The 21,894-nt window shown below is 58.2% G+C and overlaps 1 protein-coding gene across 3 annotated transcripts in view; it reads left to right on the forward strand.

The window, feature by feature from the left end:
• The window catches only part of CDH4 (cadherin 4), a 712,793-nt gene that overhangs the window by 636,302 nt on the left and 54,597 nt on the right, over window positions 1–21,894 (forward strand). For all 3 annotated transcript variants that reach the window (XM_034947466.3, XM_034947467.3, XM_063601128.1), the window contains one exon: window positions 6,259–6,431. In XM_034947466.3, the coding sequence (XP_034803357.1) occupies window positions 6,259–6,431 (173 nt within the window). The remainder of the gene's footprint in view (window positions 1–6,258; window positions 6,432–21,894) is intronic.

Consider the following 21,894-nt stretch of genomic DNA (forward strand, 5'->3'; position numbering starts at 1 on the left):
CCTTTCCACGCGGGAAGGGTGCGTAAACTAAGGCAGCTCACAAGGCGCGATGCACCTGCCAAGGTGAGCTGAGGGGAGGGGTGCTTAAACTAAGGCAGCCCACGAGGTGCGATGCACCTGCCAAGGTGAGCTGAGTTCCGATGACTCCGGCCATCTCAGAACGCCCAGGCTCTTCTCTGTGAGGAAGACATTCTATTTTTGCAAAAACTCCACCAAATGGAAATTGGGATATTGTTGCTTGCATCAGATGTAAGGGGTGCAATTATTTGTAACCAAAAAGCAGGCAGAGATTTGGACCCCTGATCAATATCCGATTAGTGCTTGGTTAATGAGCATAAACCGCAGAATGGATCAGTCCCTCAAGTCAGACACGTGGAGTTTCCACGCTGGAGGACTCTGGGGTCTGGGCCAGGGCCACCAGCTTATCCCACGGTGGGGGTGCAGAGGGGGTTCGTCCACGCCAGGACCCCTTCCCAGGGCGGGCATCCTGGGGTCGTCTGTGTTCCGTGGTACAGAGACGCGGGAATGCTGTAGATGGGAGGGAATTCAGTCCAAGGGAACCTTCTACAGCTGTAGGCCTGAGCAGGACCTCTGAGGAGTCAGAGGGGAGGCAGCCTGGCTGGTTCCTGCCGCAGAGGCCCAGCTTCTAATGGGGCAGGGGCCGACAAGGGGTGAGAGGCACAGACAGCTTGGTAGGTGGGGACCCGGACAGCTCCACAGTATTCAGCATCATAGACAGTAGAGGGAAGGGCCAGCATCTCAACTCCCAAACCCACAACAGGCCATAAACCCTGCTGTCATCAGCCTTAAGGCAAACCAGGCGATTATACCTCCATGCTGGGCAGATGTCCCCTCCATGCTGGCTGAGTGTCCCTCCATACTAAGTGGTGTCCTCCATGCTGGGCAGGTGTCCCCTCCACACTGGCCGGGTGTCCCTCCACTCTGGGCAGGTGTCTCCCCACACTGGGCGGATGTCCCCCCACACTGGGCAGGTGTCCTCCTCCCTGACCAGCCGGGTGCTTTCCTCCTGTGCTGGAGCTGCCTCTCCTCTTGTCACCTGGTTTCCCCACCATGTATTCCAGAGGGGAGGGCGGGAGATGGGGAGCTCTGAGCACATGTGGGGAAGCCCCATCCCAGCGGGGCACACCTGGCCCCCACTGAGCCAAGCCTCCAGCTGTGGCACCTGCAGCTCACAGGCTGTGGTGGACACACACAAAGCCTCTAGACGTGGCAAACGTGGCAGGCTGTGGTGGACACACACAAAGCCTCTAGACGTGGCGAACGTGGCAGGCTGTTGTGGACACACAAAGCCTCTAGACGTGGCGAACGTGGCAGGCTGTGGTGGACACACACAAAGCCTCTAGACGTGGTGAACGTGGCAGGCTGTGGTGGACACACAAAGCCTCTAGACGTGGCGAATGTGGCAGGCTGTGGTGGACACACACAAAGCCTCTAGACGTGGTGAACATGGCAGGCTGTGGTGGACACACACAAAGCCTCTAGATGTGGCAAACGTGGCAGGCTGTGGTGGACACACACAAAGCCTCTAGACGTGGCAAACATGGCAAGTGCCTTCAAGGAGCTCAACTTATTGAATGAAGGACTGGCCTTTATTCTGAGACTAAGTCTTTCCTATGATTTTGATGGTAAAATATTATTTTCCTTTCATGAAACATTTTAGCTAGATGTATACTTTAAGGTCTTCCCTTGGTAGAACTAGAAGTTGGCAACCCTATATTGATTCCCCTGTATTTTTAAAAACCAATGTTGTCCCTGAAATCCAAAAAAAGAGCATACAGCAGAGGTCAGCAAACCACCGGCCAAACACAGCTCAGCACCTGCTTCTGTGAATGGTTTGATGGGAACACAGCCGTGCCCGTTGCTGGACGCATCCTCTCAGGCTGCTTCTGTGCAGCTTTGAGGAGTTGGGACGAAGAATGTGTGCCCACAAAGCCTGACATACATACTGTCCAGCCCTTTACAGAAAGTGTCTGCTGGACCCTGGAGGAGAGTGTGGCTGCTTTCAGTCTGGGTCTAGCAGAGCTCACTGGACCCAGCCACGTTCCTCCTCTGTGGGATTCAGTTTCCCCATCTGTCAAAAAAGGTGGCCCAGTCAGGGTCCCAAAGGTCTGTTTCCAGCCTCCCGCTGACTTCCCATTCCACACATCCCACCTGGCCCCTCCTCAGTTCCAAGCCCTCTCACGTCCACATCCTGGCCCACCTTTTCCCCAGGTCCCCAAGCCTCCAAGGGGGCTTAGTCCTCCTCCCTACATGAAATCACACAGCAGCGGGCCCCTTCCGCCGAGGGACTGCTTGGAGGAGGCAGCTTCGATTGGTGGGGGAGGACCTCCTGCCTGGCCTTCGGGGACCGAGGAGTCCTTCAGGAGAGATCAGCTGGAAACGCCACTCCACATTCCGTCCTGAGTGGGGAGAGCTGGGCCCCAGTGGGCAGGGAGTTCCCATGATGTCGTGAGGTTATCTGAGTCCTGTGGAGGCGGAGGAGGGGGACCTCTGTGGTGGGAGGCTCCCAGCCGTTCTGCTAATGTGATTTCTCAGTGATATGGTGGATCAGGGCAGGCACTCAAAGGGAGCACGCAGGTCTCTGCCTCACAGTGGATCAGTAACCCTGAGGTGCTGGGAGTCCTGGGTTGACTCGCTGTCCCTCCACCTCCCCCAGCCGGTAGGGCTGAGTGGAGAAGAGCTCCAAGCCCATATCCTGGACCCCAGCCCTGCTCCACCGCTGTCCGATGCGTGACTGGCCCGAGTTCCTGCATGTGGGCAGCAGGCCGTCCGTGAGATTTCTCTGAGACATGACAAACCCATGCACAAAAGACCCTCGGGCCAGCTGGGCACAGGGTGGGGACCCAGGAATGGCAGTAGGGGCTGGGGCAGGGTGAGGAAGAGGCCAAGGCAGTCAGAAGGGCTCCACATCCCCATCCAGCCCGAGAGACCGTCATTCTCAGAAACCAGGCTGGCTGTGCTGCTTTCAGTGAGTACAACAGACAGTGCCTGATCCCTTCTTCCCTCACTGGTCAGGGCTTTGCTTCTCTCCCTCCACCTTCTCCACATCCCTGCCATCATCCTGCCACCCCCACCATCAAGCTACTGGGCCCCTTTCTGCGACAGGCATGTGGATCCTCACAGGTTTCACAGACGAAAATGCCAGGGGCCACGGGTGGAGGGGAACAGTGAGTGCTTCGGGAAGCTGGAGTGGCTTCTCCCTTTGACTTTCTGAACCAGATGAGCCAAATGCGGTCACCACCGACCCCCATGACTTTCCCAGCTCTGCCCTTTCATAGAGATGGGTGGTTTCAAATAGTGCCTGATGCGCCAACATTGGCTTCACTTGCTCGGGGATTCCTGGCTTGATGAAGGCTGAACGTTAGTAACACCGTCCTGGTCAGACCCACCATCCGCTTTGCAAATGAAATTCTGCAGGTGTTTGTTCTGGTGTTTCAGTAAGCAGCTTTAAAACCCTCACGAGGCAAAGTTATTTTTGTTTATACAAGTCATATTCCTTAGACGCACCAGTGTATTTATCCTTTATATAAACATTATGTATATGTATATTTATAGGATGTGTGTGTGTGTGTGTGTACATATCAGAGAGAGAGACAGAGACAGAGCTCCTCATATCTTTCTGCATTTCCAAGGTGCCCTCTAGAATCATTTTCCTTCTGCCTGAAAACACCCTTAGTATTTCCTCTAGTGTGGGTCTCCAGGTGGTAATTTTTTGTTTTATCATTTATCACATTTAGTGTCTATTTTTCACTTTTATTTTAGAAAGTTTTTTTCACTGAATAATGAATGCCAGGCTCCTCGTGAGTTCCTTGTATTCCATTGTTTTCTAGCTTCCATCGTTCCTATTGAGAAGTCAGCTTGAAGTCTTCTCATTGCCACATTGAAAGTTTTGTGCTCTTTTAAAAAGGAGGCTGTGTGTGATGTTATCCCTCTCCACGAATGATTTCTTTTTGCTGCTAAGTAGGGGACGCTAACAATCACAGAGAACCTCAGCCTAAGTTACTGCAGTTAGCTCTGCGCGTGTGTTAGGACTGTTTCTTCCCAGTTCACCCTCGCTCCTAGGGTGCTGCACTTCAGGGTTTTCCTCTTAGGAAAATGCAGAGGAAAGCCAGCACAGAGGGAGGGGGATGTCTCTTTAGAGGGGAGTATGGTTGGGACCAGGCTTGTTGTGCTCTAAAGTGGTGGGGACATCGCGATGGGGGCAAGGATCATCGGGGTGGGGTCCCCAGTTCCAGAGGCTGATGGTCACCAGGCCACGGCCCCTCCCACCCGTTTGCTTACTGCATAAATCTGTTTGATTGAACTATAATTCACGTGCCATACAGCTTGCTCTTTGAAGTGCTCCTGCCTCCGCTTGTTTTTCTGTGTTTTCATGGAACGTGTCTGCTTTGAGAATTTTGCATTCAGTAGAAGCTGAAAGCTGAAGCAAACTCCTAGTCAGACACACCCAAGGTTCCCCTGCATCCCACCTGGGCTTGTCCTGCCTGGGTGGAAGGCCAGAGTGGGGGTCTTCTCTGCAGGGCTGCAGAGGGAGGGCGAGGTGGGGGAGGGGTGAGGGGGAAGGCTCCCTGCCTGCTCTGGGGTCCTGGAAATAAGCAGTAGCTTCGGGCTCCTCGCAGACCCTGCCTCCTGAGCATGAGGCCGCCCCGCACCCTGGGCTTCTGGCACAGTCCAGCAAATGTCCAACAGGGCATCTGTGTGCCAGGTCACAGGGACAGCATGGACCCAGCCCCGCCCTTGTGGTGGCTGTAATCCCACAGAGGACATAGACATTAAGTAGACACACAGCTGTTTCAATGCAGATGAGATGAGGATGCACAGGGCCCCATGACTCAGTCCAGAGGGCCAGGACGGGGCTTTGGGGATAAGGAGGAGTTGGCCAGGTGGAGGAGAGGGAAGAACGTTCCAGATGCAGAACAGATTGTGCAAGATCCCAAGGCTGGTGTGGCGAGAGTCCTTCATCTCATGCACACAGGAAGGAGCATCTCGGGTCTCTCTGAGACTGCCACCCCCGACCTGGCCCGCCGCATGACCCCAGTCCCGTCAGCCAGGGGAGGCACTGCGCAGGTAGAGGTTGCACCATCCCCAGGGCCCAGCAGGGCACCAGCAGCTCTCCTCTGTGCATGAACGCTGCAGGGCCGAGCACCCAAGCTTCCAGGGTTCTGGGGCATCTCAGGCAGCCAGCAGGGCAAGCTGAGCACACACGTGTGCAGAGCCAGGGCAGGAACACCGGAAGGTGGCGGGCAGAGTCCAGCCCCAGGACTTCCAGGTGAGAGAGCCCGCCGTGCCAGCATCAGGAGACAGCAGTCAGGAGCTCACAGAGCGGGGCCTCCACCGGGTACAGCGCTAGCACAGAGTTGGTGCTCAGTAGGCAGAGACTAAAGCCCCCACCCACCACTGCTCCCAGCAGAGCTTGGTCCTCAGACCTGGAGATGTCCTGAGGCCACAGGGTGGGGCGTGCTGATGCAGGCCCTCCCCAGGGCAGGAAAGGCTGCACAGCCAAAGAAAAGCCAAGTGCCATTCTCAGAAAGTGGGGAATGTGTCAGAGGGCACTATAGACCTCAACCCCAATGTGTGCATGGGGAAACTGAGGCACCAAGCTGAGAGAGCACATGGGCAGCTCACCGAGCCCCTCTGAAATGCCAGCGGCCCCCAGTCCCAGGGCGCCCCCAGATGTGCTCCATCCGACGGAGTCCTATAGGCACAGCCTCCCTGCTCAGGGTCCCTTCTAGGTTTGTTTTCCACTGTGTCCTCTGCAGTGTTTATTATACAGCTTCTGTGTGTCCAGACCTATACCAGGCCCTGCTTCAGTGCCTGAGTCCCTCCCTTTAAGCCCAACCACACTGGGCTCCCTGCAGGAGTGGAAGCACCTTGGACGCACTGTCGGGGCCTCAGGCCACCCGGCTCCAGGCCTGCTCTGCTGCCCCAGGCTCTGGAAGCTTAGAGAAGTTTGGTCTTCCCCGAAGCCTGGTCTTTCCCCAGCCGAAAAAGGAAGAGGTCAGAGCAGATGACCTCAAAGGAACCTCAAGCTCTAGAAGAAATCCTTCTATGATTCTATAAGGTGGGGTGGAGGCGGCAGGTGCACTAACACCACCTCTGAACACGCCGAGAGGAAGGGGGTTCCGCTACGCCAGACTCACGGAGAGCTCTGTGGTTGGGGGGCTCTGCCCAGGTGTGTGCGGGGGTGGCAGCCTGTGTGGCAGGCCATCCCCATCTGAGCTGCTGTCTCTGTTCCAGGCACCTACGTGATGACCGTCACGGCCAACGATGCTGACGACAGCACCACGGCCAACGGGATGGTGCGGTACCGGATCGTGACCCAGACCCCACAGAGCCCGTCTCAGAATATGTTCACCATCAACAGCGAGACTGGAGATATCGTCACAGTGGCGGCTGGCCTGGACCGAGAGGTGAGGCAGGGTGGGGTCTGCGTGTGGGTGGGTGAGCTCCTGGTCCCCGCAGGACACCCACGGGACCCTCGGGGAGCCTCTCCAGTGGCGCCGTCGGGGAGTGATCGACAGTCTCCCCAGTGGCACTCTCTTGCCATGGGAGAGACTCAGCAAAGGAGGCTCTGGAGCACTCAGCACCGGCTGCTATGAGCGAGTCCTTGTGAGATTTCCAGAACAGGCCCAGCTGGTGTGTGCGGCTATGGGTGGAGGCCTCAGAAAAGCAGGGACCACCCGCTGGGGTCTCGGGGTCTAGCCGCAGCGGCACTCGGGGTCTGGGGTGCTCTGACAGCCCCTCTCAGGACCTGAACACACACGCCTGCCTTGAAACCCACCCCTTCTGGGCCTGGCGCCTTCGAGGAGACCCACCCCACCCAGGCTGCGGCAGCCTGGCCGTGACGAAGGGGGCATGGAGAAGCAGTGCTTTTCACACAGCCTGAAACCATCACAGCCAAATGAATGGGCTGCTGGTTGGTGCTGGGTTCCATGCGCTCCCACCTCCTGCACTGTCCTGCGGTCCTACGAGGCTTTTGTGACCGAGGCCTCCCTCCACCCCTTCATCTCAAGTGCCTGCCCCACTCAGAGACAGACCCCAGAGGGAGGCCCTGGGCGGTGGGTGAGGTCGGGGGCCTGCTTCTGCTCTGAAGCTTGCCAAGTGCAGGCGCATCTCCAGCACTGGGCTGTGCATTCCCAGAAGATTCACCACCCGCCCCTGGGGCTGAAAGCGCCCCATCAGCAGCACCTTGAGTCCCCAGGTGCCCAGGACAGGGCATCGCCTGCCTCCCCCATCTCCAGATCTCGCTGTCTGGTCTCCTGTTTGCACTGTGCCCACAGAGGCCAGTGTCATTCCAGACGTAATTTACCCTCTGAGGCATCTGGCTCCCAGGAGCCGGTAGAGCCACCTCGCTGGGCTCACAGCCAGTGCGGCCCTGCCCGTGGGAGGCTTGTTTCCAGAGGCCACAGCGCCACTTTCTGGCAGCTCCTCGGTCTTGCTGGCCTCAACTCTCCTGCTCTGAGTCGGCGGCTTCTGAGTGCGTCACGGCCCTCGAGCTCTGGGTGTGCGGGGACCCCACTGCAAGCTGGGGCTGCCAACCTGTCACCGGGGCTTGCTGGTGTCGCTTTTGGGGCTGGGGCTGGCAAGGAAGTGGCAGGTCCTCCTTCCAGGTTTGGGGCTGTGGGACCCCCGGGGCCTCCAGTTTCTGCCTCTTCTCCAAAAACCAAGACTCACCTGCAGTGCTGTCTTCATCCCCGCCTTTCAAATCAACCAAAGCCAAGCTGTAGCCTGGAAAATCCCACCCGTCTCCGTCCCTGGGAAGAGCACAAAGGGGATTTCCTGGAAATTCCTAAATCGTAAGGGGGTGGTGCTCAGGGTAACACATGGGGACAGAGAGGCCAGTTGGGAGGTAACCCTTGGCAGCCATGCGGCTTGCGGGGAAGGCGAGGTGGCCCCCGGGGTCAGCACGGGCTCAGGACTCAGACCCGCACAGCAGAGGACGTTGTCAGCCCCAGCCGTGGCACCTTTCATCTGAGAGACAGAAGGATGATGACAGCCTTGGACTCCAAGGATCAGAGATGGAGTCGTGTGGCAGGCAGCGTGAGGGCTGGCACGGATGGCACAGGCGAGGACTTTTGATGCAGGATTTACATAAACGTTCTTAGAGTGATGTTGGCCAGAATGCCTGGGGCTCCGAGTGAGCTGTGGTCAGTCCCAGCACCTTCACCTCAGGACTGCAGGATCTGCTGAGGCCCCACCGCCCTCCAGTGGCCATGAACCAGCACCCGCTCCGCTCAGACAAGGCTCTGCAGATGAGCTGCGCCTGGCCCTGGTCCCGTCATTCAGCTAAGGAGATGGTCCCATGGGCACATGGCCGAGTCAGGAGTGCTGTTAGTGAGGCCCATACAGATGTACAGGAACCAGATACCGTCCCCCATCTCCTCTGTGGCCTGGGGTCCCCCACATGCCCTGGGGAGAGAGGGCAGCCCCTGTTTGCGCTCCCCCAACACACACACACACACCTGTGAGCAGCTCGTTTCCACAGGCTGGCACCTCTCTGGGACGTTTGCACAGCTTTTGGCAGAGCAGGTGGTCTGACTGGAGCGTGTGCGTGCAAGCCCCTGTCCACACACTCCCACACACGTGATGCTCCAGAGGTACAGATGGGATGGCACGGCTGCCGGCTGTGTCCAAGGAGAAGACAGGACAGCCGAGCAAGGGTCAGGCCTGTGAGTGTCAGCACCTCTGGGATGGCCCCTTGCAGGGGCAGGGTCAGGGGTTACCTAGAGCCCACAGACTGCCCCACCTGCATGCCATCAGCTCCTGGTCTGTGACGGGGAAAGCACAGGGGCCAAAAGGGCAGTGGGGATGCTTAGGGAGATCCGATGGGGCCTCGCCCTCCAGTCCCAGTGCAGGGGCATGGCTGGCTGCATGCTGGCCGCAGGAAACCGTTCTCTCCCTACTCTATATCGGCCGCGAGAGAGCAACGTCCAATTAGAGAGGCAGCTGGTTCTACTGAGCGACCGGAGAACTGGGAAGGGGAAGGTGTGGGAATTTCACGGGATTGGGTGCCTGCAGGGGAGGCATGCAGGCGTGCGGAGGGTTCCAGACGCGCAGACGCAGTCCATGAACACACCTCTTCTTACATCTGGTGTACAACATGGCAGCAGTCTTCCCTTAGGGCCGGGGTTTTTGTATTATAATGATAAGCTGGGGATCTAAAGGGGACCATAGGCCACCTGCTCTGGCCTGCGCTGGTTTCGTGTCGGTCCGCCCTCCCTCTGGTTTCCAGTGGGGTTGAGGGGGTCCCTGTGGCTTCAGGACCATCTGGTCTCCTTCAGCACGAATGTCTATAGATAAAGGGACTAAAGACAAACAGCTAAAGCTTTCCCACTGCCGGTTGGAGGGCTGGGAGGTCTGGGGTACTTTGTAGTTTATATTGTAGGAAAGAATATGTGATATTTTCCAGGCTGAAAATATATCTAGGCAACATCTGTGGACCCCTCTTCATAGCTGAAAATCTCGCAAGGCCCCGGCAGTCAGTATGGGTGCAGGCTCTGACCCTGGGAGGGATCAAGAGCGCCACGGAGCCCACGACACCCTGGGGTTCCCCCAGCTGGCCTGCTGCACCCCACGGGAGGGACACCCCCTGGCCTCCCTGGGCCAGGCATTCCTGTGGGCATGTCAAGGCCCGTGATAGGGACGGTGCCCAGCCTCCTGGGCTCAGCTCCCCCTGCCCCTACAGATCATGGCAGCTCGGCCAAGGGAGGGCTAGCAGTCCCAGCCACCCAGAGATCTCCCCACCCACTGGCCAGGCCCCAGTGAGGCTGACCCAGCAGCTGGACCCCCTGCCCAGGCCAGACACTGAGGCAAGGCGGGGCCAGCCTGCTCCCCAAGGCCCACAGCAGACACAGAGCGGTACCCGCCCCTCACCCCCCACCCCCCGCTGTCGGCAGCTTCAGCGTGGCCTGCAAAATGTTCCAAATAAAATGCTTATTTAAAAGCCATTAGAGGTGTGGTTGACAGACGGAGATTTATGAAGATTGAGGAACATGAGGAGACGCTGGTGTTGCGGGCGCTGGCGTCCTCCGCTGTGTGTGCCTGGGGATGTGAACAGCCCGGCTTCTATCCGACGGGAGGCCCCGTCTGGTGCATCTCAGGCGTAGTGTGCTGGAGAGGGCGGTCCCGTGTCTTCCTCTTCCAGGGCTCGTTGGGAACATAGGTTGTGTGGTTATTTTCCTTGATGATCCTTCAGCTGCTAACATTCGATTCCAGGAAGATCCGTTTCTGTCTTGTGCGTGCGAAACAAGCTTGTTGATGCAGTGAAACCTGGGACCCCCATGTGGACCAGCATCGTGGGGGGACAGCAGAGCCATGGTTTGGGGGCTCAGGGGACGGTCATGGGGCTGGACTTTGGGGCTATGACCCCCAGAACGTCCCTGGGGTCCATTGTGTGACAACGCGTCTTTGGCTGGGAGGACCCCCAGGCAAGGGATGAGGTGTAACCCAAATGAGGCCCGGCCCCAAGCAGACTGTGACAGGGTCATCACCAGGAACCACGGGGGCCCCAGAGGGAGGCCTTCGTGGACACAGACGGGCGTGGTCATCCCAGAGAGGACAACAGGCCCTGGCCTGCGTGAGTGGCCAGGAGCTGAGCTGCAGGCCTGGGGCAGCTGGGGCAAAGCTAAGGCCCCATCGTGGCCATGGCGTCCTCATTTCCAGCCACGATCAAAACAAGACCTTCATGGGCAGCACGTGCCCGGCAGCAGGACCCCTCCCACCTTCTGTTCCCCCTGCCCCTTTCAAACCAAGCCCCAGCCTAGGAACATCCAGGTCCCTGAGCTGCTCCCTCCCCAGGTTCGATGCAGCCCCCGGCTGGAAGGTGGCTGTGGGTCTTGAATCTGAGACAGACCCAGGCGTGGCCTGCAGCTGGCTGCATTTGGGTACAGAGACAGCGTTGGGCGCCCTCAGGGCTCCTCGTGAGCAGAACCAAAGGTGTTCATGTCATTTCCACGTTATTTTCCTTGTGCAAACAAGTCTGTTTCCCCTTCTAAAGGCACCAGCTCGAGGGCTTCCGTTAGGGAAGCTGCCTCCAGCACGCAGCAGCCATGTCCCAGGGCCACCGCCTGGCCCCAGGTCTTCAGCAGCCCCTCCCAATGGGGACATTGAGGCGGGCTCCCCTCCCCAGACATGGAGAGGTCATCCCCTTGGGCCAGTCTCTGCAGCAGTTTATGGCGTAGTCTCAAGGTCGTAGGTGACCTCTGAATTTGTGACCCCTTGGCCGGAGGAGACGCAGGGCCCTGGCACTGGCCACCCCCCTCTGCCCGCTCAGCCATTCCAGGTCCTGTCTCCCGCCTTGCACACAGTCTCTCCCACTTCTTCGCCTTTGCCTCGGAATAGAAGTCCTGGAAGCTGCCAAAGACTCAGCGGGGGTGTGCCGAGGCCAGGGCGCCCCTCGCCGGGGCTCTGCTTTCAGTGTGGGTCTGTGCTTAATGTTCAGAGCTGCCCTGCTCTTCCTTCGCCCACCTCCTGGGGAAACTGAATGATGGTTTATAGTTATAACCGCTTCTGCAGCAGAGGACGCACGTTGTCGGATTTTCAGCAGCAAACAATAAAACAACAACAGGTTTTAAGACAACGGCTCCAGGAGCACCGTTGCCAGGCATTAGTAAACCCATGCAGGCGGTCACTGACAGCAGCGTAGACGCCAAGCGAGCACCAGTTCAGCCCCCCCGGGGACCCGTCCTTCACCCAGCAGAGCCACCACCCCCGCTGGGCCCAGGCCTGCTGAGCCCGAGAAGCTGATTTCTGTCTGGCTTGGCGTATCAGAGAAGAGCACATCGGGACCATTTCTCCACCAGCCCAGCTTGCCTTGCCTCGGCCGGACAGCTCAGCCACTTCTGAAAAGGACACATCGGTAGTTCCTTTTTCTCTTCTTCCCCCTTTAAAAAGATTCATCTCCCCTGCCCTTGGGTAACAAGCAGAGTCTTCGGGGGAAGCACCAGAGATGCTTATCAGCACCAGCCTCCATCTGACAGAGTGAGTCATCTTTAGGAAGAAGAAAATCCACAAACATCATTGCCGCCGTGTCTAATTAGGCAGAGCTATGTAAATTGAGCGCTTCTACTTGATTAAGATGTCAGGAGAGGCTTCGATAAGACCTGAGCGGTTCAAGTGTCTCTCGTGTACCAGCCGAAGATGCCCCACTTGCTAATCCTATTCATCTGGCGTTGTTTCCTAATTAGAATATTTATGGCCTAATGAGGAGGTGAACGTGCCGCCCGAGCCCCGTCCTGAAGGTGAGAGTGGGCTCTGCAGACGCAGGCGCTGTTCCGATTGTTGGGCAGTGAAACAAGCACCGGGGCCAGCATTGTTCTCAGCGTCCCTTCCAGGCTGCTCCCGAGGATGTTGATTTTGTTATTAGAAACTGAATCCGGCCTTCCGGTCCTATCACAAGAGGACTATCACCTGGTCACCTCCATCAGCTTGAAATTTCTTCCCAAACAAGGGGGGCCAAATTCGTGATCTCCTGGTCTGAAAGGATTCTGGGGAAAGCAAAACCCACACCTCCCCGAACGTCTTCAAGACCCTCTGCCCGCCCGGTGCTGTCATCCAATGGATGGAGAGTGATAACGTGGCTTTGTTCTACTGCTCAGGATATCGTTCTCACCACCATCGACTTTAGTTAATGTATTCACATGATTCAAATTCCAGTAGAAAGTGTTCGTCGGTGACCAGAATGTCCCCTTTCCCTCTGAGAGCGGCGTGGCATTCTGAAGGCGTTTCTCCCAGACAGCGAGCCTCTCGTAAGCCCCACCCAGAGGCATCTGCCTGGGGAGGGCAGTAGCCTGGGGCAGGCGGGGTTCAGCGTTTCCCGCTGGCTGGGTTTTGAATCACTGTCATGGAACCCTGTTTTGAAGACACCGAATATGGCTATGTTGTCTTGCAGGAAAAAAAATATTAGCAATTGAGACAAATCTGCTGCTGACCCACCTCGGGCCAGATTTGTGCCCCTGAAGTCTTCTTGATCTCCCCTCCGCCCCCTCCCAAAAGAAGAGAAGAGAGGGAAGGACAGCAGTGAGAAGGTGGACCCAGCCAAGGAGCCGTCATCTTGGGGCTTCCACCTCCCTCCGAAACAGAGGCCTCGGCTCCCGAGTCCCATGGTGTCCCCCAAGTGTGGGGCACTGAGCAGCCCCAAGAGGACCCCAGGCCAGCAGGTCACCCCCAGGATGCAGAGGCCGCCACCCCTGGCCTTGGGGGTGAGGGTCGGATGCAGAGAGAGGGTCGGGGTTTGGGTGCGGTCCCACACAGGATGAGGTTCCCAGGCACGCTGGGCAGTGCATGCTCTGAAGGTTGGGCCACACGTGAGCTGGCGCCCACCGCTGCTGTCTCAAGGTTTCCGAAGGCCAGAGCTGGCAGGTGTGGCCACCCAGCAAGGTGAGAAGAGGTGCCAGTGAGTTAGAGTGAGGGCCCCCCAGGCCCCAGGAGGGCAGGAACAGCGGTGCTAATGGTGACCTGGTTTCATGGGGGACCCTGGATGGCAGAGGAGGGGGCTGAGCCACAGGATGGCCCAGGTGACCCCTGACCAACTCAGGCCACTTCCCGCCAAGAGGTCCCTCCCTGATGAGGAAGCTGAGTGCCCCTTATACCCACCAGCCAGTAGGGGTCCTGCGGCCACAGGGCATGAGTGTCAGCCATGCTGAGCGGGGTCACAGCAGAGCAGGGTCAGGACAGCTCCTCCGTCCACAGACGCCACTGGAGGATGAGCCTGCAGCCCCTGAGCAGTTCTCCCACCGTGGGGCCACGTGCACACGGGGTGATCTCCGTGCCTCAGGAAGCTGCGCTGCGAAGGGAGGGGAGACGATGGCCATGGAGTCTGAGAGGAGGCTCCATTCCAGCCGTGGCATTTCGTAACCAAAGTGCCAAGTGTGGTCCGGGGCAGGGCTGCAGGAGACAGAAGCGGTGGCTGCGGAAGAAATAAACCATTTCATGGTGCAGCTCCCCAGCGAGCCGCTCCCGTGAGCCGGCCGCAACATGAACCGTGGCCAGGATTACGGCCCCACCTGGCAGCAGCGGCCAAGACTCCCGCCTCAGAGCCTCCAGTGGTCAATTAGTCGACTGCTGTTCATCTGCCTTTGGAACTGGGCCCAGGCAGCTGGGGTTGTAGCTGGAGCAGAGGCCAACGTCTCCATCTGAGAAGGGCCAGCACCAGGCAGAGAGCAGGAAGAGGAGGGGGCGGCATGTGGGGGACTGCAGGTGGGGAGGAGTGAGAACCCGTCACAGCCGGAAGTCCAGGTCCCCTGGGGGCCACTGGCCCAGCCACAGACCTGGCCCAATCAGCATCTGGACTGGGTTTAATCATGGTCCCCAGAAAAGCTACGTCCACACCCTGATCCCTGGCAGCGTGACCTTATCTGGAAAAGGGGCCTTTGCAGGTGTAAAGATCTGAAGATAAAATCATCTGCATTGGGGTGGACCCTAAATCCTTACAGAGGCAGAGGGAGACACAGGGGAGAAGGCTGCATGGAGACCGAGGCAGAGACCAGATGATAAGGCTACAAGCCAAGGGTGCCTGGAGCCGCCAGGAGGTGGAAGAGGCAGGACGGGTCCTCCCTCAAGCCCCTGGATGGAGCCGGACCCTGCCCGCGCCTCCACCTCGAACCTCTGGCCTTCTGGACTGCTGTTTTTAAGCCACCTCATTTGACCAGACCCTGACAGGAAGCAGCCAGACTCAGTCCCTTTTGCCGAGAAGCCTGTGTCTGGCTTTGTTCTGAGGCTTTATTGGCACACAGCGTGGTTGACCATTTGCACGTGGGCGGTGCCACGCTCCAGGATGGCACCGTGACGTGAAAGCCAGGTTACTTAGGAGGAAGGAGCGGGGATTTCAGCTGCACCCTCAGCAGCACGGCCCCTTTGTTGGTCAGATCCAGGGTCTCAAACCCAGAGACAGGTCCCACCACAGAGGTGCAGTTTGTATTAATCTTGTTTTAACTCGGTCAACATCGAAGCAAGAGATTTCTATTCAAATCCCGCCTTCTGGATTCTCTCAAGATTCAGGACCTCTGGTCACCGGGCCTGCTTTCCTGCAAGGCACCAGGAGGCCTGGGCTAAGGGAGTGACCACCCAGGGCTCTGAAGCCCCTGGCCCGGGGGGTGCAGCCCCTCCCTCCCGGGGTTCCGACGCCAGGCCCAGGGTGCTCCCTGAGTCACTGTGTGCGGCTGTTTTCCCTGCGGTAGAGAAATACTTCCTCTAGGTCTATCAAAAGTGAGAAAATGAAAGACAAAAAGGCCCGTGCGTCTCAGGAGAATGGGAGAGGGAACGTGTCTGCGGAAGGGCTGGATATTCCCGAGGGTTTCCCAGCACCCCAGGTGGCGTGGGCCGCCCCAGCCCCCCGCCCCTTCCTATCTTCTGAGAAGTCACCCGGCCGGCCCTGCAGGTGCCTTTCCTTCTCTTTTATGTCCACTGTCTCCCCCACACCCGACGGAAGCCACTCAGACCACGGAGCACATGCCCCAGCCTCTGCGCATCTCCTGCTCTGTCCACGCCCGGAAGCCCAGCGATCCTGTTCAAACACCAATCTGAGCTCTTGTCTTCTCAAACCCCACCACGGTTTCCTGTCTCACCCAGAAATGAGAAACAAACCCGGCCCCATTCCCCTGGCACCCCAAGCCCACCCCGCCTGCCCCAGGGCCTTCTCGCTGGCTGATCCCCCCGCCTACAGCATTCCTCCCGAGACCCCCACAGCTCGATAGCCACATGTCTGCTTGGCAGACAGCCCTGCCTGCCGCCCGGTTTAATGTAGTGCACTGAGTGCCCTGTCCCTCTCTCCTGCTGTGTTTTCTACACGGCCTCTGTCCCCAGCTGATATGATACTCTTTGCTATTTGCTGTCGGTCTCCTCCCCTAGAGCCATGCTTCCAAGCTAGGGCAACGTCTTTCTTGGGACACTGGGCAAGTGGTGGTACCTGTGGTTGTCACAGCTCGGTGGGGGGCGCCACCAGCATTGCATGGGTGGAGGCCAGGAATGCTCAGCACCCCTCAGTGCCCAGGACACCCCACAGCAGAGAACGACCCAGCCCCAGGGCTGACAGTGCCCAGTTTGGGAAAAGCTTCCCCAGAGCATCAGCCAAGGAGGGCAAGGGCTCCAAGAGCCACTGGAACTTATGGCTCAGAAACCCCAGGCCACTGGAGAGCTCAGGCACGTGGCCCTCCACAGTCGGGTGTGACTGCCCGGCCCCTGGAGAGGGAAGTGTTCTCCTCTATGACCCAGGGGTGGGGGGCCAAGAGAGGCCCCAGGGAGGAGCCCCCAGCGCCTGCTGGACTGACGGGACCTCCCCTGCCTGCCTCCATCTTGTTCCTCCCAGACATCTAGACTCTTCTAATCACCAGCAGTCATTCCTGGCAGCTCCTCTTCCCTCTGTGCCCAGCAGAGAATGTGAGAGACAGAGAAACAGACAGACAGACAGACAGACAGAGGGGGAAGCGAGAGGGTCCCAGCATCCCCACCCCCCCACCCCCATGTGGTGGGTTTTGTGGATTTAGGAAGCAGAGACTTTCTTTGTGGCCTCCCCTGCCCCCAACAGCAGGCCGAGGGAGGAATCGCTGCCTGGAACTGGGACTTGCTGCCTGGAACTGGGAAATGCTGGTGTTTTCTCTGGGTTTGATCCAGCTCAGCACAGCAGAAAGCAAACCTGGCTATAGAGTGAGAGGGGAGGGTCTGCTGGAGTTGGGCTCGTGGGGCGCAGTGCAGAGGCTCTGGGCCACCAGTGAACACGGCCAGAGCTAGGGACACCGGAGGCCCCAAGGGGTCATAAAACCCACAAGAGCTGAGGCAGCTGCACGTCACTGTCCTGGCTGTGCAAAGGGCAGCTGAGCAGAAGGTTGAGTGAAACACGCTTCCTTCCACGCAGCAACCCGGACAGCTAAGGGGCCAGGTCCCTGGTTTTCAGCCCCTCATCCTGCAGGAGGCAAAGTCTGCGGAGCCAGAAGTGGTGAGGGAGAGACAGTGGCAGTGGATGGTCCATGAGTTTAAAGGGGTGAGCAGGGTGTTCAGGAGGGAGGGAGGGAAGATGGCACCCCTTGGGGCTCCCCGTGTGGCCATGCCCCTGAGCAGGGGTGATCTCTCGGTGATAGCCTGGGGGCACCCAGCGAGGGGCTCCATGCTCAGCCCCTCCCCACCCCAGGCGAGGGAACCTCAGAAAGGAGCCCTCCGCACCCCCAGACCTGCATTTGAAGGCTGAAGGGCTGAGCACCTCACCTCAGGGGCGGCTGCTGCTAGTTCCTGGGTGCCCAGGAAATTCACCTGGACAGGTGGAATGTGCCACCCAGACAGTGCCTCCTCCCAGAACAGCAGCAGCCCCGAAGGGCTGAGGGGTTTGGAGGAAGGAGAGGGCCCTGGGATGGGGGCGGGGAAGGCTTCCTGGAGAGGAACTCAGCCTGTAGCGGGAGGTGCAGGGTTGGGACACCGGCTGGAGCCCTGGGCTAAGAGTAGGCATAGGGTAGGCCCCAGGTCCCTTCAGCCTGGAGAGTCCCTTCTCTGATAGCCTAAGGGTCAGTCTGCAGGCCCAGCACAGAATCTGGCCAGAACGACTGCCAGCCAGAGGCAGCCCCCACCCCACCAGCTCGGTGATCCATGCTAGAGTGGACATAGGGTGCTGAGTCCCTCGGGCCCCTGCAAGGCAGCGGGGACTGAAGCCGACACATAGCACGTTCGTGCCTGTGCCTTGAGAGGGAGCTCACACGCCACCAAACACACCCTTTAACTGTACGCTTCAGCGGGTTTCAGTGGTCACGAGGTTGTGCAACCATCACCTTGACTTAGCTCCGGGACTCTTCCATCACCCCAGAACCATCCCATTTCTCCTCAACTCCCTTACCCCCAGCTCCCCCAGCCCCTGGCAGCCCCAAATCTTCTTTCTGCTTCTACGGATTTGCCTATTCTGGACATTTCCTGTAAGTGGGCTCATTCCATGCATGGCGTTTCGTGTCTGGCATCTCTCACCGAGCATCACCGTGGTAGTTCGTGTCTGCGTTTCATGCCTCTTAATGGCTGAATAATATTCCGCTGCATGGGGCAACCACGTTCTCTTTGTCCATTCATCGCTCAATGGACACTTGGCTGTTCGGCCCTTTTGGCTGCTGTTAATGGCACTGCTTTGAACGAGGACGTGTAAGTGTTTGTCAGAACCCCTGGTTTGAGCTCTTTTGGATACATACCCAGGAGCGGAGCTGCCAGGCCCCGTGGTGACTCTTGACTTGTGAGGACCTGCCAGCCTGTTTTCCGTGGTGCCTGCACTCCCTCCTCCCACAGCATCTGATCTTCATGCCAGAGTCACATTCTCAGGCTCCGGACAGACCCCAGGTGCTGTGCAGCCTGAGGAGGAGACGCAGAGCAGGACCCGGATCTCTGTCTGCTCCATCTCGCAGCTTCCAAGGGGATGGAGGTTCCAGCAGTGACAGCTGGGAAGGCCCTTGGGGAGTGTGTGGTCCAGGAGGAAGCAGTGGGAACAGCGCTGACCTGAGAGGAGCTGGAGAAGCTCCCAGAGCAGCAGCCGCCGTCGTGCTGGGACTGGCTCCGGCTCACCCAGAAGGAAGGGATGCAGGACATCTGCAAGCCTGGGCTGCAGGGCCTTGGGACTCCTTTTATACCCCCATATGTACCGCCTCTAGGTGCAGAGAGCCCGGAGCAGGTGGGGGAGGCGTGCTTGCAGCCTGGCAGATGAGACCATCCCTAGATGGTGGCTGGGGTGGGGGCAGCATCCAGGAGAACTTCAGGATCTGAGTTCCAGGTGTGGCTCCTGCCAGGGTGCCTCATTGGCTGTGCAGCCGACCAGCCGATGCTGGGTATGGGCAGGGCATGCTCGACTCAGGAAGCTTTGATGCCTTTCTAGGGCAGGCCGGCCGCCTGCATTATTGATGGCTGTTCTGCAAAATTTACATGCTGAGCTATGGGGAGGTGAGCAAAAACCCCAGGGATGGCCCACTGTGGTTTTCTTCCCTCCTCTTCGACTTGAAAATGGCCAAATCACTTTTTAATGAATTCTCTGCACCCAGCAGAAGCAGGAAAGGTAGGGGCCCCAGCCCAGGACACGAGCATGCATCCAGCAGGGCACACCCGGCTGTGCAGGACTCCCGCTGCCCGCCCAGACACCTCCATCGAGGGTTGACGTGGGGAGCAGAGGCTGCACATGTCAGCTATGGAGAGAGGACGCTGGGACGCTGGTCCAGAGCTGAGTCCTGGGTCATCTGTTTGTCCTATGAGGGCTGGGAGACACTTGCTGGCCTCCAGAGCACTCACCAGCCCCTGACCTCAGGGAAGTCCCAGGCCTTCATCTTCTGCAAAGTGGGAGGGCGCCGTGCCCCTGTGCCACACAGGCCCTTGGAAGACTGCACACAGCGAGGCCTGTTGGGGTACCGGGAGGAGGTGCCAGACACTTCTGAGAACAGGGCCCTGCCCTGTGGTTAACGTGGGGCTCCCCTTGCCCGCCTCACAGGAATGAAATGCACTTGAGGGCAAAGGGAGCAGCCCAATGTAAGCCTTTTAGATAAATATGTCGAAACCTCCAGCCAAGCCAGCCCAGGCCTGCTACGTGCAGACCAGCCACGTCTGCAGGGAGATCTGTTTGCAGGAGCTCCCATGACCGCCTCATGAGCACATGCCTGGGTCCTGCCCACCCACCCTCTCACCCCAGATAACATCCCAGAAAAGGGGGAGATGGGGACAGTGATGAGGTCAGGAGCCTGACCCCACCTCCCCAGTGCTCCCAGGGGAGCCAGGCCAACCCTGCCTGGACTTCAGAAGCCCTGCCAACGGGAAGGCCACTGGCTGCTTCCGGGGGTCCCCCGGGAGATTTCTTCCTTCCTGCGGGTCTAGCTTCCTGCCCCTACCCAGCCAGGAGACACCCCTGCCCTGCCTCTCGAAATCAAGACCCAGCTGCCCTCTAGTGGCAGTCAGCTGCACACACACAGACACAACACACGCATGCATATCCATGCACATGTGGGTTTACATGCATACAGAGGTGCACACATACACGTGTGTATACACGCACACAGAGGCATGCATACTCGTGCACAAGCACGCATACACACATGCACACACACATACAATACACTGTACATGTCTAGGTTTCTACAATGCTTGATTTATTTTCAATATATAGAAAAGAATACATTTCTTTCCTATACATTGAAAGCACCACAGCCAGGGGTGGCTTCCATGAACCGGCTCTGATTCGATGACTGAAGAAATGGAGACTTGGAGAATGATGTCATGCCGCAAGTCTGTGACAGCGGTTTCTCTGCAGGCTGACATTCTTCTCCGCTTGGATCCCTCCCTTTCCTGCCGGCCTGTGTCAGTCTCCTGTTTTCCAGTCTGGTCCTTCTGGCGGTGCCATGCTGCGGGAGGAGGCAACCACGGCCAAATAAACATGTAGCTGAGAGCAGCCTGGGGACCCTACGCTGCAGGATGGGTGGCCGAGGGGGGCCAGTGCAGGCAGGCAGTGGGGGGACATCACGCCCAGGAAAGAGGCTGCTGAGAGCCCCCTGCAGCTTCGATTTCCAAATCTGTCCTGGGAGGGGGAAGAAAACCGGATTTGTAAAGAACAAGAGAAACTTGGGTGAGAAATGAAGAGTGTCCACAGCGAGGCTGCCTGCTGCCCTGTCAGAAAACCCGATTCCGTTTCCTGGGGGAGCGGGGACTGAAGTGAGATGCAGCCACATCCCCGCGGAGCCGCTGCCACTGCTGGTACGCACAGATGGGTCACGGATGAAATGAGACTCCGCAGGCAGGATCCCGGCCCCTCGCCAAGGTGGTATGGGTATCTGACATTTGGGTTCTCATTGGCAAGCCTGTCCACCGCTGCTGGCACCGTCCCCAGCCCATCTCTGCAGCATCCTACCTAGAGGCAGAGCCAATCTTCAGGCTCCATCCAGCCGCTGCAAGGGAGGGCCGGGTGCTCACAGGTGAAGGAGAACACGGCCAGGGTGGGGAAGCTTCCAGAGGTGGGCTGGCTGGTCTCTGCCTTGATGAACAGGAGGGCACATTTTCTTTCTGTTGGGATCCTGAGGCACAGAAACCTTGGGGAAGGGACCTCTGCTATGGGTAGTACCATGAAGTCCAAGGCCTCAGGCCCAGCGAATGTCTGGACACGCATTGGTCTGCAGTTAGAAGGCAGATCCTGACCCTGAGGTTGCCAAGAGCAGCCAGTCAAGGGTGGCGCCAGCTCTGCTGTTTCTATGATGTCCATCCCACATTCAGGAGACCCAGCGGGCATCGGGCTGATGTCACCATGGACATCATTGGTGCTGCCTGAGTCCCATCCATAACAAAGGCCTGAAGCGCAGACTGACACAGTGTCAGGGACCCTGACCGGTCCCCTCGCTCTGCCCTGGTCAGCTGTGTAGAACTGGGGAGGTCATGGGACTGCCTGGCCCTCACTGGACTCAGTCTTCCCCTCTGTAAATGGTAAAGAAACATGAGCTCCACTGACCACGCAGTGTGACACCAGTTACTGAAATAGTGAACAGGAACATGCAGCCAAAACTGGGTTTTTATTGTTTCTCTCCCCATTGTTGGCTTTCTCCCCTCCCTCACGGCCTCCGCATTAGCCCCCAACAATGCCCTGTTCTGCACCATGCACCTCATACCTCCTGCCCCAGCCCTGCTGTGCCTGCAGCTCATGCTATCACTCCCTCCTCCCTCTAGTGAGCCCCCACCTTCCTTCCTCAACCAACTCCCCTTGCACTTCCATAGAAGCCTCTCTCACCTCCCTCAGTTTCCTTATCTCATGGATGGATGAGAGGACCTCAGCTTCCTTATTGGTTGGTTGTAATCCACCTGACATAAGGAGAGGTCTCTCTAAAGCATGGATGGATGGATGGATGGATGGATGGATGGATGGATGGATGGATGGATGGATGAGTGGATGGTGGA

Source organism: Pan paniscus, chromosome 21 (genome assembly GCF_029289425.2).
Source record: "Pan paniscus chromosome 21, NHGRI_mPanPan1-v2.0_pri, whole genome shotgun sequence".
Classification (NCBI taxonomy): Eukaryota; Metazoa; Chordata; class Mammalia; order Primates; family Hominidae; genus Pan; species Pan paniscus.